The sequence below is a fragment of the Plecotus auritus genome (genome assembly GCF_963455305.1).
Source record: "Plecotus auritus genome assembly, chromosome: 6".
Classification (NCBI taxonomy): Eukaryota; Metazoa; Chordata; class Mammalia; order Chiroptera; family Vespertilionidae; genus Plecotus; species Plecotus auritus.
In genome coordinates this window covers 107,721,604-107,735,712 of record NC_137773.1, presented here as the reverse complement: position 1 = coordinate 107,735,712, position 14,109 = coordinate 107,721,604, and the positions used below count along the sequence as shown (strand labels likewise).

The 14,109-nt window shown below is 58.6% G+C and overlaps 1 protein-coding gene across 1 annotated transcript in view; it reads right to left on the bottom strand.

Annotated features, from left to right (window-relative positions):
- The window catches only part of OBSCN (obscurin, cytoskeletal calmodulin and titin-interacting RhoGEF), a gene marked incomplete at its 5' end in the record, with an annotated part of 172,327 nt that overhangs the window by 24,498 nt on the left and 133,720 nt on the right, over positions 1-14,109 (bottom strand). The window contains 19 exon segments of the mRNA XM_080676888.1: positions 4,766-4,879; positions 5,335-5,512; positions 5,630-5,788; positions 5,875-6,039; positions 6,113-6,229; positions 6,533-6,689; positions 7,298-7,471; positions 7,594-7,676; positions 7,766-7,966; positions 8,331-8,470; positions 8,611-8,730; positions 9,675-9,733; positions 10,070-10,142; positions 10,567-10,782; positions 10,894-10,992; positions 11,205-11,237; positions 11,486-11,683; positions 11,841-11,965; positions 12,205-12,283. Of these exon segments, the coding sequence (XP_080533014.1) occupies positions 4,766-4,879; positions 5,335-5,512; positions 5,630-5,788; positions 5,875-6,039; positions 6,113-6,229; positions 6,533-6,689; positions 7,298-7,471; positions 7,594-7,676; positions 7,766-7,966; positions 8,331-8,470; positions 8,611-8,730; positions 9,675-9,733; positions 10,070-10,142; positions 10,567-10,782; positions 10,894-10,992; positions 11,205-11,237; positions 11,486-11,683; positions 11,841-11,965; positions 12,205-12,283 (2,490 nt within the window).

Genomic DNA, 14,109 nt, shown 5'->3' with positions numbered 1-14,109 from the left:
AGCCGCCACCCCATTTCTTTTCACCCCTGTACTATATTCCAGGAAAGTTGTTCTCACTCCAGTGCTTCCTTCTCATCGTCTCCCAATGGTCCCCCCCCTCCCCACCGCTGCCATCCCGCTTTCATCTCCCACAGAACAGCTCTCGGCAAGGCTGCTGGTAACATCATCAATCCAGTGCCTCCTCAGTCCTTGTCCTACTGTCAGAGAACAGTTCTCCAGGCCTTTCTAGCATCCCACAAGGCCCACTGCTGTGCAGACATGACGCCAATTCCGGCCCTGTTCAGAGACACCTGGGCTGTCCAGGGCACAGAAACAGAGCCTCTCCCCCCTCCCCCACCCCCAAGGCATTTCTCTCTCTGGGGAGTGGATGGGCAGATGAGTCAGCAACCCCACAAAAGCTCAGCACCGCCCTGACCGGTTTGGCTCAGTGGATAGAGCATCGGCCTGCAGACTGAAGGGTCTCAGGTTTGATTCCAGTCAAGGGCATGTACCTTGGTTGCGGGCACATCCCCAGTAGGAGGTGTGCAGGAGGCAGCTGATTGATGTTTCTCTCTCATCGACGTTTCTAACTCTCTATCCCTCTCCCTTCCTCTCTGTAAAAAATCAATAAAATATATATACATTAAAAAAAAAAAAAAAAAAAAAGCTCAGCACCTCCTAAATCTTGGGATCTCTCTTGTGGTGTGATCCAGTGTGCACAGTTAACATCTGGCCCTGGGCATGGGGATCAGGGCAACTGACCCAAAGCGCTGTGCTTTTCTGTGACCAGCAGTCTTTATCTCTGACCGGGTTTTGTGTCTGTGTCTGGCTGGGAGGCAGGAAATCATCTCAGATCCTTCATGGCTTCTGATACTCAGTTTGGTGACAAGCAAGAGACACAGTCAGAGACACCTCATTCCAGCAGAGAAAGAAGGTGGCCAGTCACAGGGCCGGAGGGAGGTCCATGCCAAATGACCTGTGTGGTCAGCTGGGCAGTCACAGACCTCTTCATCTGCTGCCTGGGAATGGAGAGAAGCTGGGCAGGTGGCTGCAGTCTGCGCGCCGAGAGGGAGGCTCAGAGACAGATTGCTGGTTGGTGCCTTGGTCTACACGCTTTCTCCTTGGCGCTGTTGGTTCAGCCTCAGGACACCCTGCTTCCCAATGTGTGGACAGAGCTGGCCCTGATGTAGCTAATCTGCCACCTTGACTCCCGGCCACACCCCGGGGAACTCTGTGCTCTGCTTCTGGAGTGATTCGCCCTGGACCTGTCTGTCTCTTGACCAGCTCTGATGCCGAACCCCCTTGGCACCTGGCAATCCCCCTCCCTTTAGATTAACATGTCTTTCCCACAACACCCTCTCCCTGGCTACAAAACAGTCTAGGAGGCAAAGTGTGGAGATCTGAGTGTAAGCCTCCTGTTAACCTCATTAATCGACCAGCTGGACTTGTCTGCCTCGTTCTTTGGTCTCTTGGCTCCTTCAGCATTAGGGGAGAGCTTTGCATACACAGCCCTCTTCTGAAACATCAACAAATGCTATCACCCGTGTGGGCCATCATCAACCCCGATGGGCAGAGGACAGGAACAAGTGAGAATTCTGGATATGAGGACAGGCACCTGAACAGAAAAAGCCCCACAAGGAGTCACTGATGACTGGCACATGGCTCATGGCACCTGGGTGGCATCTAGAATGCTGGTGACTGCTGGAAGAGGTGGCCCGCAGGGCATGTGTCCTGACAGGTGGCCCTGCCACCTCAGAAATCTTGTTCAGCCATCACAGAAAGGCTAGAGATGCCCTGCTAAGTGGACAACCCATAATAAAGGTCACTACCATACAAGTTAAACCCCAGTGGGCATGGAACCCCAGAGAGTGATGACGCAGACAAGGGGTCCCAGAGCTGAAATGGATACATCAGCAGAGACGGTCATGCTGCTCAGGTTAGGGTTTGGGCGAGCCCAGAGCGCTGGATGTCACTGAACTGTGGAAGTGCGTCTTGATCCCTGGCCCCTTCCTCTCCTCCACCCGACCACCACTGCTTTAAGATAACAATGATCAGGCATCGGCATCAGCCTCTCTGGTCCTACGTGCTTGTCCTACATGCTGGGGCCTCGGGCAGGGGGAAAACTCAGACCTTCAAAGGTCTTCTGGATACAGGCACTTGGATTCCACGGATGGAGTCTTCGCAAGGTTCCTGGTTATCCGGGAAGATAGTGTCAGGGGACTGTGGCTGTGGCTCCTACCTCTAGAGCCTGATGTTTGCTGTGTTTTGGTAGAGGACACTCCCGGTGGGAATGCCTGCACATTGAGAGGTGGTCCTGGAGCATGGAACCGGCCCAGCGCCACAGTCAGTCCCTTCCCAGGTTGATGCTTAGAGCTCCACGGATAAAGGAGTTCTGGGCCTCCTGTGTGATGTGAAGGTAGCTGGGTAACGGGAGAGGCTGTGTCCCAAATCAACAGCCTTGTACAGCCAGAGGGAGTGGACTGTCACCAGCCCAATCCAGTCTCTACTCCTGTGGCTCCAGCTGGGGTAGGCAGGGTGGCTGAAACAGGTCTGCTGTGCATTCTCATGGCAAGGTCTCCAATATACATCTCCAGTGCTCTCTGCTCCCAGCAGCTGCCCCGGGTGGGTCAGGACTTGACCCTCTGCCCCCAACACTCAGCTCCTGCTGTATGAGGACATATTGTCTGCTGGCGAGTCTGACTTCTGCCCGATGCTGCTCTTCCCGGCCAAGGTTGTTATGTGCTCACTGACCTTGAGCAGTTGCAAGTGGCTTGGCTGTTTGTTTTGCCACTTAAAATACAATGGCCTGGTGGAAGACACTTGGGCCGTGAGCCACTGAGGCAAAGAGAGGCTGCTGATGGGCTCCCACCCAGCATCAGGGTTCTGCGTGGAGCTGCCATGGGGCGCAGGGTGCTAACCCCACTGCAGCCACACAGAGGACTGCTGAGAAATGCTCTAGTCCAGGTGGGGGCGCATCACATGAGCGGACCCCTATCCTGGCAGGTCAGTGCCTCAAAGGCTATCTGTGGTGTTTCCCATCATGATGCTGTTTCGGGTCAGCCAACTGCTGGTTCTGGCCACACCCCATGGCTGCGTGCACCACCCGGACCACCTGCAGTTTGACCACCATGTCAGCGTGAACTGTCCGTCCAGCTTCCCCTCACCTCTTGCACTCATTGGACACAGCTGTCCCCAGAGGACCCATCCCCTCCAGGGTCTCACTGGGTAAACGCCAGGGTGAAAGAGAGAGGCGCAGTTAAGTACCCAGGGTTCCACCCTGACCGCAGGGTGAGGTACGCCCTATTCTCCTTGGATGTGGCAGGCCAGCACATGCTCCTAAGGACAATATGGCCAAAAGGAGGGCCCGAGGAAGGCCGAGTCACTTCTGGAGGACCTTTATAACGGCGTTGTCCCCCTGAGCCCACCCTTCAGGGGAAAGGTCTGGGTGCGGAGGGACAATGGAAAGGGCGGTTGAGCTGCACAGGTTCTGTGCAGGGTGAGGTGTCTGGGAAGGGACTGCGTGGACTCCAGGACATGGGTCAGCAGGCCTCCCTGCAGAAGGAAGACTCCGGGAAGCTCTTTTAAGCTGTCACGGGAACCAGCTGCTGCATCCCCAGGTCTGCCATGCAGCTCTGACCGAGGGCCACAGGGAGGGCCCTCCTGCATGTCCCTGCAGAACACCCCTGTGTGTCCTCTCCAGCCCCATCCTTAGCCCTTCAAGGGCAAACAAATGCCCCTGGCTAGGTGTGGACAAGTAGGACAAGAAGGACTGACAGCCCTGGGACAACTCCTCTGAAACCAGGACTGGACTTGGTTATTTACACTGGACTAGGGTCTCAGAGGCCTACCTGCCAGCCCAGAGGAGGCTTATCTGCCTGCCCAAGTGACCTCTGACAAGAGTATCCCGGTTTACCTGGGGTCTTAGACCACTCTGAATGGTCTGTGCTACACTGTGGTTGAGCATCAGGGCTTTGGGACACGCAGCATCAGCTTGACCCCTGGAGGGGCTGTGACTGAGGTCAGCCATGCAGCAGTCAGTCGTGACAACATGAATGATCCCCAACAGAAAGCCGGGACACCAAGGCTTGATGAGAGCCCCTAGTTGGTCACTCTCCATTGTGCTGTTAAACATCAGAGCTGGGAGAATAGGCACTGTCTGCCCAACCCACCTGCACCCCTGCCAGGCCCCGCCCCACACCCTCTTCCTTTTCATAGCAATAAGCTGGAACCTCAGTGGAAGGGCTCTGCCGAGTTATGTGAGTCCCCCCAGTGAGTCACTGAACCTAACAGGAGTCGTGGGACCCCGGACCTTGCTGTCAGAGTGAGGGTGTCCTGGGGATCCCTGAACTCTCTGCAGCTCCCATCACTCAATCAAATGTGAGACCTCACGGCAGTCCACATTTCCCACTGTTCTGCTGCGGCGGCCCCTCTCCCTGGCCTCCTGGCCACCTCGCTGTTCTTCGGAAGCCTCCAACAGGTGTGCCTGGCTGGGCTTGTTCTGACTTCCCATTACACCTTTGTCTGTCTGCTGCCGCCTGTCCACTCCCCTAGAAAGTCAGTTCCCCTGGACAGGGTTGATGCACACCCTTCCCTTCATCCCACCTCATGCGTCCTGGCCATGCTGTCTTTGATTTAGGAGCAGGCAACAGGGATAGGAGGCACCCAGTCTGTCCCTGGCACCCAGCCCCTGACCAGGCCCCTGGGTCCTGGTCCCCACCTAGCCTGATTCCTCCTGGGCGGCTCTTCCTTGTGGCAAGGCCAGCACACTTAGTGCACGGGGACCTACCTTTGTACCAGCTGACGATGGGCTTGGGTGTGCCCGTCACACGGCAGGCCAGCTTGACTGTTTCACCCAGCTCGGCTGTACAGTCGGCCAGCTCTTCCTCAAAATCCGGGGGCCCTGGGAACACACACCACACACCTGGGCCGAGTGCTTTCCCGGCGCTCAGTGCACCCCTGATAGGGCCAGAAGTCCCAAGGCCAAGCAGTGTGGTTGCTGCAGTCACCACCCCTTTGGGTCCCTCACTGGGCCCGAATGGGAATCTGAATCAGCGTCAGGCTGGGTGTAGTGGGGAGTGGTGGCGAGTGTGGAGAGGAGAGTGTGCTCTAGATGGGAAAGGAGACCCAGGGATCAGACCCTTCACACCCCTAACCCCTCTGGGCTTCTCTGCTGTGCTGAGGGACCCCGAGTGAAACCTGATGGCCCCACTCGAGTCATAGCCATCCCAGCATCCCAGCTCAGGCTGAACTGATTGAGGGGGTGCTGCCTAGGCAGGGGCAGGGGCCCGGGTGTCCCCGAGCCAGATGGCCTGGCTGGCAGGTTCAGCCAGCCTCACCACTAGGACCAGCACTCACGCCAGACGGGGAGGGTCAAGCGCTGCTGGATGCCGCAGATCTCCTTCACCCATGCATTCTTGGTGATGACAGTCCGAGCCTGCAGGAGGTATTTGCGCACCGAGTCCTCCCGCTCGTGCCACACCTCGAAGGCACGGTCGTCCCCCTCTACCTGCTCATTCAGGTCGATGCTGCTTAGCTGTGGGGGGAGGAGGCAGGCTGACTGCCTGGGGTGTGGCCAGAGGACCCGCCCAGGGCTCCCCCTGCCCACCCTGCAGGCAGCCCTGCCACCCAGGCTCCTCTGGTGCCTGCACACCTTCATCATGTTCCGGAACACGTAGCTGAAGGTGTCGGTGTGTGAGTCCCTCTTGGGCTTGCAGACCACCAGGTGGTGGCGGAACAGGAAGACGTGGCGGTGGTGGCCCTTCCAGGGCATCCGCGCGCCCGGTGCCCCCTCCCACACAATGAAGTGGCCCTGGGAGAGGGGTCAGCCCTTGGTCAGCCTGAGGCACAGACCCCCACTCTGCCCCCCACCCACTCTGCATGGCGCCCACTGCAGACCTGGCGAATGGGCTCGCCCAGGGCCTCCAGGGTGCCCGGGTAGTTCTCCATGAGCGACACATGCAGCTGGTTCTCGGCCCGCTGCGGCAGGGCCGACACCACGGCGTAGGCCTGCTCCAGCAGCGCGCAGTTCTGCCGGTTCCGCGCCTTGTTGCGGATCAGCTCCTGGAGAGAGGCCTGGTCAGGGTGTGCCCGCCAGCCACGGACACAGTGGTGTGGGCGAGGGGCAGCGGCCTACCTTGAGCAGAGCCTGGTACTGCTGTACCCGCTGCACCGGCTGCTCCAGGAAGTGCTGCAGCGGCGGTGGGGGTGGCTGCGAGGGATCAGTGGCCGACAGCACCTCTTCCGAGTATTTCTGTGGGAACCGCAGAGTGGGTTTCAGGGCAGCAGGGCAAGGCCCGGGTGGTCCATGTCACCCAGAGCCCAAGAGCAGGCACATAGACCCTCCTCTCTGGGTGGGCCTCACCTCCCACCCCCCACCAGTGACAGCCAATCACTGACAGGTGAGAACTGCAGGGCTCTGCCTGCTTTACTCACTAAGCCAGGGCCCCAGGACCTGGGCAGGCTGTGGGGCCCTGGCAGGAGGTGGGAGGCCGGGCAGGGTCAGGGAAGATGATCTTGGAGACGGGGGCCAGCACTGGCCGGGGGACAGGGGCACCTTGTAGAACTCCTGCACAGCTGTGCTGACCACCACCGACTCGGCCTGCACTCGGCCCACCAGGAACTCCAGATACTTCTCGAAGGCCGCCTGGTTCTTGAGGAAGCACATGGCCACGTCGTCATCCGTCTCGCAGCTCTGCAGCTCCTGCAGGAAGCTGCCGTGGAGGAGACAGCGTCAGGACCCTGCTCACCGCCCCTGCCCAGCCTGTCCCAGGTTTGGGAGGAAACAGGCTCCCGCCAGGGCAGAGTCCTGGTGGCTCCTAGGAACAGGCTGGGCTGTGAGGACATGCGTGTGTGGTGTTTTAGGGTATGTACATGTGTGTGCACACATGTAAGAAGTGCATGTACATTGGGGCATGCATATGTAAGCATGTGTGCACAAGTAAACAGGTACACACATGTAGTGCATGTGTATTGTCTGCTTATATGTTGTGTGGCTGTGTACATGTACACACATGTGCCCATGTAACCCATTCCCTGCATGTAATGGCATGTGTGCCTATGTACAGAGGCTGCAGCAGATAGGAGTGCTGCAAGCACTTCCCTGGGTAAGCAGATGCACACACCTATGTTTCAGAGGATGTGTGTATCTTTGTACAAGGGTGTGGTGTGCCAACAAGTGTATCAAGTGCGCACAGTTTCTCTCTCATCTGTCTTGGCTCCTGCTAACCCCTGGAGGCCCAGCCCTGAGGGTACATGCACATGTGTGTGTGTGGTATGTCTGCATGTGTGTACATGTGTATGCATACACAGGCCCGCTTACCTGTTGTGGAACTGGCCGAGGTCTTGCACGTTGCGGAAGATGACGGCCTTCTGGCTGGCCACCGCAGCCGGCACATGGGGGCAGTGGTCCAGGTGCTGCATGTGGTGGCTCTGCAGAAACTGCAGCTTACCCACGAAGGCCTGCTCAGAGGTCAGCAGCTCCTGGACGATGGAGCTGGAGACAGTGTGAGGGGACCAAGAGCTCAGATGCTAAATAGGCACCAGCAAGATAGTGGAGGGGGCAGCCCCACCACACGACCTCATCAGCCAAAGGCCCCCTTCACCATGGTTCCTCACCTCAACCGCATCTTGTACTCATCCTCAGACACGGCCTCCCTAGGGAACTCAGGGGCCTCTGCGGGCCCCCACTCGGGCGACAGCTGATGAGGAACAGAGAGGGTTGTAGGTGGCCTGGGCGCTGGCCCGGCCCCCGAACTCACCTCCCCACCTCCCCAGGCAGTCCAGGTACCTTGAGCCGCCTGTCCAGATAGGCAGGGGACACCCAGCCCTGTCTCGAGGGGCTGGACTTGGTGGGCTTGGTGCGCACAAGCCAGCGCAAAGGGTGGGCCGAGTCCAGCACCTCTACATACTGGCCCTCCCGCAGCGAGATGGCATCCTGCTCAGCCCCTAGGGGCAGGTAGTCAGCAGTGACCACGTAGATGTCAAAGATCTGGGGAGGAGGGAGCTGCGTCAGACCAGAAGGGAGCCAGCGGGGCTTCCCAAGGCCCTAAGCCACAGGGCCCTGGCCTGAAGTGGGGAGGAAGAAGCCATCCTAACATTCTGTGAAGTTCTAGAACAGGCCCCACTGACCTCCGCTGACGGAAACACTATCAGGGGTGCCGGATGGGGCCACCCTAGAGGGGCAAGGGGGAGCCTCAGGGGTGCTCGGATGTCCTGGGTCCTGGTGGTGATGTTGGCTGCTCAGCTGTTTGTCCCAGCCTCCTCCACCCTGTCACCCGAAGGTCCCCCGTTCCCTCTTCCACCCTCACTCCTGTTCCCCTCTGTGGGCCCCATTATCCCCCAGACCCCAGCACCTCTCCCCGGGAGTCCCCATCTTCTGACTCCGAGGATGACTCCTGGACGCTGGAGGAGGGGCGAGAGCGGCCATGACGGGGAGATGCGGATGGTGTCTTGGATTCCTCATCACTGTCACCTCCAGGCACCTGCAGCTTGGCTGGGGGCACAGGGCATGTGACACTGGGAAGGGCCAGTGCCTGTGCCCCTCCCCATGGGTCTGGGCGTGGAGGACCCTGGCCCTGGGTCACCACCCCCACAACCCTCCACCTAGGTCCTTGATCCATGCCAGCCCCTCACCCTGGGTGATCTTGGCCGACACCATCTCCGTGATTTGTGAGGTCAGCTTCTGTAGGAACTCCTCCGTGCCCACCTCAGCCAGGGTCAGGTGGCCATGGGCCTCGGCTGCCAGGGGCTCTCCTGGTGGTCAGACCCTAGTTGAGCCAGTGTGCACTCCAGACAAGCCCACGCATCCCCTCCAGGCCCATCCTGCTCAAGGCTCAGGGGAGATGGGTACACACAAGCTCGGGGCTATGTTGCCAGAAACAGAGAAGCTGACAAGGATAAGGGGGCCTCAATGGCTCACAGGTGTCTGGGCCAAGGTGTGATGGAGGGGGCTACAAATGCAGGGAAACAGGGTCCAGGAGAGGGGCGGTGGGCGGTCAGGAGAACGGGCAGCCAGCGTGGCTGCAGGGCACTGGGCAAGGGCAGCTGAGGGTCAAGCTGGGTAGAGGCCAGGGTGGGGGAGGAGCTTGAAGACCCTGGAGCCCCCGGAGCCCCCAATGGGTTTGTGCTTTCTCCATTGGGGTTCCAACTTGGCGGCTGACCTGGGAAGGGGTTCGGGAGGGGCAGGGGGCACAGGGAGCTCAGCCAGGCTATGGGAGAAGGGGGCGGGACCTGGACACTGAAGGCAGGGGGCAGGACCCAGATTGCTGGCCTGAGGGCTCAGAGGCAAACTTCGGTGGCTGGGGTTAAAGGTGAATGAGGGCCGCTGGGGGTAGGGGGGCAGGTAAAGGCAGTAGCTATGGATCATCCAAGAAGTGACCCTAAGATGGGCAATGGGCACACGGCCCTGTCCTCTCTTCTGTGCAGACTCAGTATTTTCCATAAAGAAGTTAAAAACATGCCAAGGTTCCAGAATGCCCTGTGCAGTTGCCTGGGAAGGGGTTGAACATATGGGGCCTCTCACCCAAGCTCTGACTCAGCAGCCCCCTGCACTCGGGCATCCACACAGCCTCTGGCTATGAGAGCTGAGCCAAGGGCTGGCAGGGCCCAGAGCTCAGAATCGGGCCCACACCTGGGGCCAGGCAGCCTCCTCCACACCCCATCCCAAATTAGGAACCGGCCATTGGCACCTCCCATACCTTTCTGCCCAGCAAGGTTGCTGAAATCCACAGGCATCTGTTCGGAGATGGTTTTGGTCCTAAAGGGGGTGGAGGAATCCTGAGGGCCTGGGGTGGACCCACCACACATACCCTTGGGTGGGAGCTCTGACAGAAAGAGTCTGAGGGCAGTGGGCCAGATGCCAGTCAGGCTCGGGGGAGCCCTCATTTCACAATGGGGAAACTGAGGCACGGAGGGGTTTGTTGTTGTTTTTTTTTTGGGGGGGGGGCCTTGGCCCAAGCCACACAGCTTGCAAGGGACAGAGTCAGGCTGCGGTCCAGGATAGGGCTCCCTCTCTGGCAGCAGTGCTGCCCCCTCCCAGGGCTTCTAGAACCCCAAGCCACCCCCCATCAGCTCTGGCGGAGCCCTCACTCACCCCTGAAGAAAGGTGGAGATGAGGGCCTCCTTCATCCCAGCGGTCTCTCCCACTGGTCCTGCCTCCTTGGGCACTGTCAGAAGCACAGGTGACTACCAGAATTACCCCAACCCGCTGAGATGATTCTGGTGGGGACCTCTGCCTGGCATGTCTGGGCCACCCCTACCTAGGGCCTTGGACAGAGACCCCAGGAAAGGCTGTGCCTGGCATCCCAACGTAGCCCACACTCCCTCCCCTCCCAGTGGTGGGGACAGGAATGGGTCCACACTTGATGGACCTGCCCACAGAGGGGCTGAGGGGGCCAGGAAGAGACTGCTTGGGGTGGCAGGGGCTGCTACAGGTCTTGGCCTGCTGGTCTGAGCCCACAGGCAGGGATGGGAGCTGGCCCCTGGGGCCTGTGCTCAGGGAGGAGTCTGGGCAGGTCTCAGAGAGGGGGTGAAAGTCCTCAGGGAGGGTGGCTCCCACCCATCCCCAACAGGCCACCCATGCCCACTCACAGCCGGAGACATGCAGGCTGGCGGAGCAGAGGGCCTGGCCAGCAGCGTTGGACGCGATGCAGGTGTAGGTCCCCTGGTGCTGTGGGCCCACGTCCAGCAGGACCAGGCTGTGCTGCTGGGCTGAGCTGGCCACCGTGTAGCCCGGGGTGTCCTGGCCAATCCACAGCACCTGCTCGGCCTCCTCCCGCAGCCAGTGCACAGTGGGGGCGGGGAGACCTGGGCAGGAGTGGATGATGGACAGTCAGCCCCCACTGAGAAGAGATTCTAGAAGGGAGTGCCTCTGATCCTTTCTGGGGATCCTGAGTGAGGGAGGGCAGGATGCCCTACCTTTGACCTTCACGGAGAAAGTAATGCTGGAGCCCTTCTTCACCTTCTTAGAGGTGAACTTCTCCAGGAATCGGGGTGGCACCAGCTGTTGCTGCACATCTGGGGAGACACCGGAGGCTGCTGGTGACAAGTGGAGAGCCACAGACCTGTGATGGGTAGCCTCTGCCCCTCCTCCCAGGCCCAGGCCCCACCCACCTGAGTGGTTGTCCCTGAAGCCTGTGCCCAGGGTTCCTCCCTCCCTCCACCCGATGGGCATCCCCCCACCACCCTCACTGAGCCTCCCACCCTCCTGCCATCTGGACTCGGCTCACCTGCTGCCAGCTTCTTTTCTGGGTCATTAGGGCCTGAAAGAGGCAGGGAAGTCAGACCTGAAGTAGGACAGTATGTCCTGCGTGGGCCCAGGGGCCTGCTCCAAGGGTGAGGGTCCTGAGGACACCCTCTCACTCCTACTCCCACACCCAGCACCTTCTGGGATGCAGGCAGGCAGGTGTCTGCCCTCCACCACACCTCTGCACCTGGGGGGAAGACCGTGGGCCCAATCCCAGGCCTGCCATGGGGGTCCTATAGGCGGATGTCGGCCCCCAGCTCCCACCTTGGACCAGCAGCTGGGCAGAGGAGTAGGCGGCACCCACGGTGTTGCTGATGTAGGCGGAGTACTGGCCGGCATCCTCGCTGGTGACCGAGAGGATCTCCAGGCTGTGCAGTGCTTTCTTGTTCACCATGTGAATGTGCGCAGAAGCAGTCAGGGGCTGCCCATCTTTGAACCAGTATAGGCGGGGCACCGGGTAGCCTGAAACCACAGGGAGAGTGGTCAGCATAGGGCCACTGACCAGTGGGTGCTGTGTCCTCCACCTGAGGGGATCCCTGGAGGCCCCCCAGGCCACAGTGACCACCTAACTTCTACTGGTGGGACACCCCACCCAGCCCTCTGGCCCTATCTCCCTCACCTTTCACCTTGAGCTGGAACTTGGCCAGGCGTGTGCCAGGGGCCACCTGGAGGTCTTTCAGCTCCTCCACCACCTGGGGCAATTGTCCCTCTTCTGACGTAGACTCTGCACCCTCCTGCTCACGACTGGCAGGGAACAGAAAGGGGCAGCGTGATGTGGATGGGTGAGGGGTCCAGGGCAAGGGGAGTGGGGTCAGTCTGGATGGCTCCTGAGGTCTTCTGTTAACATGCTGGACAAAGACCGCGTGGCCTTGGTGAAGCCTCCAGGACTGGGATTCTGTTGGTCCAAGCCAGCACGGCCACCCCTATGCCAGGGCTGGGGACTGCCAGCCTGCTGGGCACTGCCACCCCTGTATGGCCCCCACCTGGACTGGTAGCCTTGGGCGCTGAAGTAGGACGAGGTCTCGGTGGCATCCGCGGCAGTGTCATAGTCAGTGCTGGTCACTGGGAACGAAGGGTGAAGCTGAAGCCAGGCTGCGTTCCCTCTGTCCAGGCACAGCCCCACCCCAGAGGCACCTGGTTCTCCCTGCACAGCTGTTCCTGCAGCCACTTACCCTCCTGAGTCAGAAGTCATAGGGACACAGCTGCCCTGTGGTCCCTCCCCACCCCCAGGCTGTTACCAGCCCAAGTTCTAGGCCTGTAACTACAAGACCCAACAAATTATAGACATGGGTGACTCTGAGCTTCACAAATGGCAGGCAGGGTAAGTGGCAACATCTTCCAATTCCATCCCACTAAGGGGCAGGGATTGGTGTATCTGGGACTCAGCTGGGGGCTTCCACTTGTAGCCATGATGGTGTAACACAGACTGGATCTGCCCTCTGCTATGGACAGGATGTTTGTGTGCCCCCAAAATTCATATGCTGAAGCCTAACCTCAAAGGTGATGGCATTCGGATGTGGGACCTTTGGGGGGTGACAAGGTCATGAGGGTGGGGCCATTAGAAATGGGGTTAGTGCCCTTATAAAAGGGACCCCACAATACTCCTTCCACCATGTGAGGACGCAGCCAGGAGGGCCATCTATGACTCAGAAGAAGCCAACTGTGCTGGCACCTGCCCTTGGACTTTCAGCCTCCAAAACGCAGAAATACATTTCTGTTGTTCATAAGCCACCCTGTCTTCGGTACTTTGTTAGAGCAGCATGAACTAAGACACCCTCCAGTTGAAACAATTAAAACAAACAAAAATACATGAAACAATGGTTGCAATGTTATGATTTATAGTAAGTAATATATATTTTGTTTTTTACCGTTCCTGGCACAGAGCTCCTAAAACCCTTGGAGTTTCCTTCAAATTCCTAGCAAGCCCCTGTCAAGCACACCTGAGTTTATGTTAATAATGTGGCTTTTGGAAAGCCCCTAAGACAGGGCTGGTTGCCAGGACAAGCAACCATATGATTAGAGAGTTGGAAGTTTCAGTCCCTCGAGGGAAGGTAGAGGGGCTGGAGGTTGAATCAACTGTGCCTGTGTGATGGAGCCTCCAGGAACACCCAAAAGGACGGGAGTTTGGAGAGCTTCCCAGTTGGTGGGCACGTGGAGCTGCAGGGAGAGTGCTGGGCTCAGAGAGCATGCAAGCCCCTCCCCCTTCCCCATCCCTGTCCTGTGCATCTCTTCCACCTGGTAGTTCCTGAGTTATAATTTTTACAGTAAGACAGTGACCTCGTAAGTAAATGTTTCTCTGAGTTCTGTGAGCCACTCTAGCAAATTAATGGAACCCGAGGAGATGGCTGTGAGAACCTCTGATATATAGAAGCACAGGTGACAACTTGGACTTACCATTGGCATCTGAACCCTTTCACTCTTGTGGTCCTGAGCCCTTAACCTGTGGGGTCTGACACTATCTTCAAGTAGATAATGTCAAACTGAGTTAAATTATAAGACACCCAGCTGGTGTGAGAGAATTGTTTGGAATTGGGTACAGAATCATCAGAATGGTTTCAAGTCAATGAGCATTAAGCAAGGACACTGACCCCTTATAGACAGGAAACAATGGTGAGCCTTGTGATTGCCCCAGCTTCTTGCCTTCAGGCCCAGAAGAGGAAGCTGAGGCAGAGCCAGGCAGACCCTGAGTTGAGGAGACAGAAGGCAGCTGGAGTCACAGGACAGAAAACAGAGAAGAGGCAGCTACACAGAGGGATCCCTCCTTCGGGGATTAAGCAGATGACTGATTAGCACGTGCATGTGAGGGAAGAGCCATCTGAGATGCTAGAGGAAACATGCTGGAGGGGCACAAGGTCTGGGATGCTCCTATTTCCACAGCCAGACTGGAA